Below are 6,000 nucleotides of genomic sequence, written 5' to 3'. Positions count from 1 at the left end.
TTACCTAATTTATGGTTTTGAGACAGTCTTGCCACATAGCTCAGGCTGGCCTTGAACTTGCTATGTCCCTTAGGCTGGTTTCAAATTTAAGGTGCTTTTTATGCTTCAGCCTTCCGAGTGCTGGGGTTACAGGAATGCACCATTACAATGGGCTTTCATTTTGATTAATTTATATTTAATTAGCTTAAATTTAGGTAGCTGAGGCTTAAGAGAAGGCTGAGAGGTTAAGAGTGCATACTGCTCTTCCGGAGGACCTGAATTCAGTTCCCAGCACTCATACACAATGGCTTATAACTTCCTGTAATGCTGGCTCTACATACCAGTCAGTCAAGTAAGAGTTTTTCTGTGTTATAAATGATAAAAAAGAATACTAATTGTATTATTAGTAAACTACTCTTTGGTCCTTCTATTTAGAACATTGCCATGGGGATAGCCTTGAGACCTAATCTTATTAGAAAGTCCACATCTTACATCATCAGAAGGGAGAGGTTGAGAGGCAAACAGTTGAAGGGATTACAGTACTCCCAAAATGTGACAAGTCTTTCCTGGACAGGGAGCTAGGCCATGCATTTCTTGTCTGTGCTAGATGTATATTTGGAAATATGGAAAGACACTGAGACCCCTATGTTCGTTCATTTTTTTATATGTAATACACCAAGAAAGAAAGAAAGAAAGAAAGAAAGAAAGAAAGAAAGAAAGAAAGATTTCTGTGTCCATGATAAAATTAGAGAATCTTTTGAAAAGAAAAAAGCACTGAAGCAGATGCTTTTTAGAAAAACTGGGTGCCATTTGTGATGCCATTTACACTGAAATGCTGTTGCAAAAACCTGGCCTGCCCAGCAAACTGAAGAGCCATTCTAGTTCTTCTAGTTAGAAAGGTTACCTTTGGAGATGGTGAGGGAGGGAGAAGAAGAAGAGGAGAAGGAGGAAAGGAGGATAGAGAAGGAGGAAGAAGAAGAGGAGGAGGAAGAGGAGGAGAAGGAGGAGAGGAGGATAGAGAAGGAGGAAAAAGAAGAGGAAGAGGAAGAGGAAGAGGAGAAGGAAGAGAGGAGGAGGAAGAGAAGGAGGAAGAGGAGGAGGAGGAGAAGAGGAGGAGGAGGAAGAACAAGAAGAAGAACAAGAAGAAGGAACAGGAGAATGGATAGCATTATGGTCTGCTTTTTAGGACATCAGCCAAAACCCTGGTTAGCTATAGGTAACCCTGCCCAAACTTGGGGAAGAGGTCAATGTGGGTATTACTTAGCTGCCTGGCTCTGGGTTCGTAACACTTTGTTTCCCCTAAGAGTTGGGATAGAAGGGTTTCTTACTGTTACAGAGCTGCTCCTTTCCACAGGCTCTGAGGAATTAAATATGAGTTTTCTATATTGCTACAACTATGGTTCAGCTAGTCACAAACAGGAGAGTAGTGATCAAATAGCAAACTTCTCCCTGGTGTTCAACAAACAATTGGTTCTGTGTTGGGTGGACTGCTGCCAAGTGCACAAAGACTCGGGGCTTTGTGCAGGCAAGACTAGGGATTCCCAGTTGCAGAAAAAGGATTATTTAACTCTGTTGAGGGCTGCTCTGGAGCCGGGACTCCACACTCTGTTGTCAGCAGAACCTGGTATTTTAAGCTTCTGAAGATGCACTTTTCTAAATTAACAGTTCCCTTGCTAAACAACCAATCCCAGCCGGGTGGAATATCTCAGCTTTGTAGAAGAGGTTAAAAAATGAGCTGGATCTCTAATGTGAATTCTCTGGATTTATGAGTTCTTAGAGAATGTCGGGCCTAGCTTTTAATGGGAAATAAAGAATCTGAGGTAGAGGTTTGGGGAGGGCATGGAGTTACTTAATAACACCTTTCCCAAATGGTGTGTGTGTGTGTGTGTGTGTGTGTGTGTGTGTGTGTGTGTGTGAGAACGCACTAGTGTGTGTAACCTAATCTCCTCTTTGTCCCCAAGAAGTGACTTTGTTCTGTCCATTACCTACCTGGATGGAGGCAGGATGTTTTTTTTTTTTTTTTTTTTTTTGCTATCTCTAACCACCTCCTTGCTTTTTCTCAACAAACACCCTTAATTTTAAATCTCGTATCATCTGACTATACCATCTACTGCTTTCCAACTTACGTTCGTCAACCAACCTCTGGAAATGTTTTTCTGAAGTGCCTTAAAGATTGTTGTTCCTGACAATGATTAACCTGTGCTTGTCATTTTTTTTTTTTTTCAGTAATTTCAGACTTGTCCTGGACAGTTTGTCCATTGCTCTCATTGTTCATTTCATTGAATGCACATGGTCATTTAGCCTGCATGCATATTTGTTCACTACGTTTGTGTCTGGTGCTCACAGAAGTGAGGAGAGGGTGCCAGATACCCTGGAAGACCCATTTTCTTATTTCCAGAGTTAGGGATCAGAGATTATTCCCTGGCTGCCCTAACAAGTTGGCCTTGGTCACATGTGCTTAATTAGCCAATGAAAAGAGCCACATTAAACATGAAAAGCAGAAAATGATTTACTCAATATGGTCATAATGGGAAGAGGAACAAAGAGGTCCATCTTCCAGGGGTCCAATCATGAGGATAAAGTTTAAACAGAAGGCATAATTAAGCAATCTTGGCCAAAGCATGGTTATTGATCCATAATCGTTTCAGCTCCTGTCTTCTGCAGGGTGGTCTGATAAGTTATTGGTACACTGGGACATCTCTTTCCAATTTCTGGAAAACAAGTTTTCTATATGGCTGGCACCAGACTTCAGCCTTTTTCTTCTCAAATCATGAGATTCTTGAGGGAAAGTCATAATGGGGCAATTGCTGTAGCCTAACTAGTCTTTCCCCACGTATTCTTAATTCTCAATACAGTATAAGGAATGCTTTTTAAAAAAAAAATTGGTACTCATTAGCTCACAGTTCTGTAATGGTGCTCCATCTCAACACATTATAGTGCTCAACACGTGACTTGTGACTCTATGTGACTTGTCATGCTCCTCTCAGATCTTCCCTTTCATCCTGTTCTAGTCAGCCTCCTTCACTTTTCTCAGTCAGTCAGTGCTCCCACATAATGCTCACTCTCTACTCAGAACATTGTGTGTGTGTGTGTCTCGGGTGTGTATGTCGGGGGTTGTATAGATGCCGAGGGAGGCCAGAAGAGGATGCTGTATCCATGGAGCTGGAGTTACAGGAGATTGTGGGCACATGGGTGCTGGGGTATGAACTTTGGTCCTCTAGAAGAGCAGGAAACAGTCTTTTGTTTTGTTTTGTTTTTCAAGACAGGGTTTCTCTGTGTAGCCCTGGCTATCCTGGAACTCACTCTGTAGCCCAGGTTGGCCTCGAACTCAGAAATCCGCCTGCCTCTGCCTCCCAAGTGCTGGGATTAAAGGCGTGAGCCACCACTGCCCAGCGCAGGAAACAGTCTTAATTAACTATTTCTCCAGCTCCTACCTGGAACAGTCCTATACCTGGGTATGATGTTTTGTGCCTGTTATTCCAGCCCTTGGGATGCTGAGGCAGGAGGAACCTGAACTACCTAGGAGATCCCATTACAAGCTGCCAATCAACTAAAATCAACCTAAAACCCTTCCTTGAAGAGTATAAAGACATGTTCCTGATCTTACATAGTCTTTGCTTAAAAGAACTTTAGTTAAAAAAAAAAAAAAGTTGGCAGGATATATAGTTCTTGACTAGCATGTATGAAGCCCTGGGCTTAATTTCCAGTATCGAGTAAAATGAAATACAAACAGAAGACAAAGAACAACTTCAATTGCCTTGGGGAATGTTTTCTCTGGAAATGTCCTATTAATGTCAATATATTGTAAATTCCCCAAGCAAGGGGTCTTTGTTCACTGGTAGTAACTGGAGTACCCTGAAAACATACTGATATATAAAATGCTTGCAATAATACATGTTGAAGTGAAGCCTGGTGACACAAGCCTGTAACATCAGCCATTGGGAAGGCTAAGGAAGGAGGATTGCAAGTTCGAGGCCTGGGCTACACAGTGAGTTCAAGTCCAGCGTGGGCACTTTAGTGAGACCCTGACTTAAAAGCAAATATATTAAGGGGCTAGGGTTTCCACTGCTACCCTTGTCTAGCATGCCAGAGGCCCTAGGTTCAACCCCCAGCACACACATACACCTTCAATGAATGAGCATATGTGATGGTCACACACAAGAACATGTCAAGGGTAATCACGGAATAGCGTTGTAAACCGTAGTAGGCGTTGCATAAAAGCGCAGTCTGGTTGATTGTTGGCTTGGTCCGTCCCTCGAGGACCCACTGGCAACATGTTCTAGCACAGCGGTTCTCAGCCTTCCTAAGGCTGCGACTCTTTAACACAGTTCCTTATGTTGTGGTGACCCCCATCCAAAAAATGTGGTTGCGACTTCAGAACTGTAATTTTGCTCCTGCTATCTGAACTGTAATGCAAAACGTCTCGTTGCAGGATATCTGATATGCGGCCCCCAAAAGAACTGCTGTGCCTTTTCCTGAGATTTCCTCAACGGTGAACGCTTGCTCGCCTGCTCACCCTGCCAGACATCTCTCTATGAGATTTGACACGACTACAGCACCAGGGTCCACAGTACAGCCGAGCCTAAGCTCGCAGAGGCTTTCCTTCACTTACGGGCTCTAGACCGCCTAACCGAAGGACAGGAAGCGGAAGTGACGTAACCCCGGCGCTCGGATCCCCGCCTTCCCAGCCCAGGACGCGTGACGAATACGGAAGGGGCAGGGCAGGCGTCTGGCCGCGGTGTGACAGTTTGCTGTTTGTCCTATGCGTAGCAGCCCGCGGAGTTTGAGTGTGAGACGGTCCGGATCGCGGCGGGCTCCAGGCTTCACAGGTCCCCTGTCCATCTGCCCGGGTCTCAGACGCCCCTTCACCCCCGCTGCGGTGGGTGGGTCGGCGCGTTTCCACAGTCTTGTCCCCAGCGCTCGCCTATGCTCACCTCTGGGCAGTTTTTCATCTCCCAAGTGAATCCTCGTTTCTCCGTCCTCTTGTCTCCGTTCCTTCCAGAGAGTAGTCTTTAAACCTTTACCCCCCCCCCCCCCCCGCCTCGTCTTTATTTCTTGCCCCTCTTTCTCTTTTCTCCTAACCAGAAGTCAATGCCAGGAGGTATGGCGCCCCTCAAGAAGCCTCGGAATCCCACAAAATTGCCCCTGGCTTTAAACCCCACGAAGAGCAAGGACGTTTTGGCAGTGCTGGCTGAGAGGAACCAGGCCATAGTACCAGTCGGGGCTTGGGTGGAACCTGCTTCACCAAATTGGTCGGGAATTCCAGCACATGTGAGTGTCAGTTGACCCAGATGCTGTGATCACTCTCTAATTTTTGGTGTTTAAACAGCTGGAAGATGCTATTTCCATCCTGTTACAGATTATATCCTTGCGTCAGAATTACACAGTAATGATGTATTTTCCAAAACTTGCTTCATCTTTGGTTGACATAATCAAATGTTACTTAGTTCCTACTATATACCGGTAAGACGAGTCTACTTCACAAACTTGATTGATTGCTGTGAAAAGCATAGGTACCGAGTACCTCTCCCTGACACTCTGTAACATAAGGATGGCAGTTGGTCACTCTTCGAATGCTAATTAGTTGCTCCGAGTGTATAAGTTTTTAAATGAAGATCCAGGCAAAATGAAATAAGAAAACAAAAGAGGTTAATCCTGACAGAAACTCTGTGGAAGTTGTAAATTCCACGAGGACAAGGGACTTCTTGTTTCTTCTGGTTTTGGGGTAAAGTAGGTCCTTCGGGATGTAGTTGTTGAGTGAATGAGGAAATATGGTCTTTGCTGGCTTGAAAGAATGGAAACGCAGTAAATGCAGATAGTGTAGAAGCATTTCAGATGAAGAGACGCTCTTGCAAAAGTTTATACATGTAAATATTTGACTCTCTTGCTAACAAATGAGAGTGGTTTTACAGGGTTTTTGTTTGGCTTTGTTTAGTGTCTCAACAAACCATCCCTTAGCTCATTGCTCAGATTTTATTGTGCATAGGGAGCAAAGCCACGTTCCACACCCCTTGTTTTTAA

The 6,000-nt window shown here is 44.3% G+C and overlaps 1 protein-coding gene across 2 annotated transcripts in view; it reads left to right on the top strand.

The window, feature by feature from the left end:
- The first annotated feature begins 4,677 nt into the window (after positions 1-4,677).
- Positions 4,678-6,000, top strand: part of Ccdc15 (coiled-coil domain containing 15) — a 73,561-nt gene continuing 72,238 nt past the window's right edge. Inside the window, exons 1-2 of one of the 2 annotated variants that reach the window (XM_076924658.1) lie at positions 4,678-4,858; positions 5,065-5,250. In XM_076924658.1, the coding sequence (XP_076780773.1) occupies positions 4,742-4,858; positions 5,065-5,250 (303 nt within the window). In that variant the 5' untranslated portion in view covers positions 4,678-4,741. The remainder of the gene's footprint in view (positions 4,859-5,064; positions 5,251-6,000) is intronic. The other variant, XM_076924656.1, reaches the window with a different exon arrangement.

Source organism: Arvicanthis niloticus, chromosome 26 (assembly GCF_011762505.2).
Source record: "Arvicanthis niloticus isolate mArvNil1 chromosome 26, mArvNil1.pat.X, whole genome shotgun sequence".
Taxonomy (NCBI): Eukaryota; Metazoa; Chordata; class Mammalia; order Rodentia; family Muridae; genus Arvicanthis; species Arvicanthis niloticus.
Note: the sequence above shows the minus strand (reverse complement) of the source record. Positions and strands in the feature narration are given on the sequence as shown.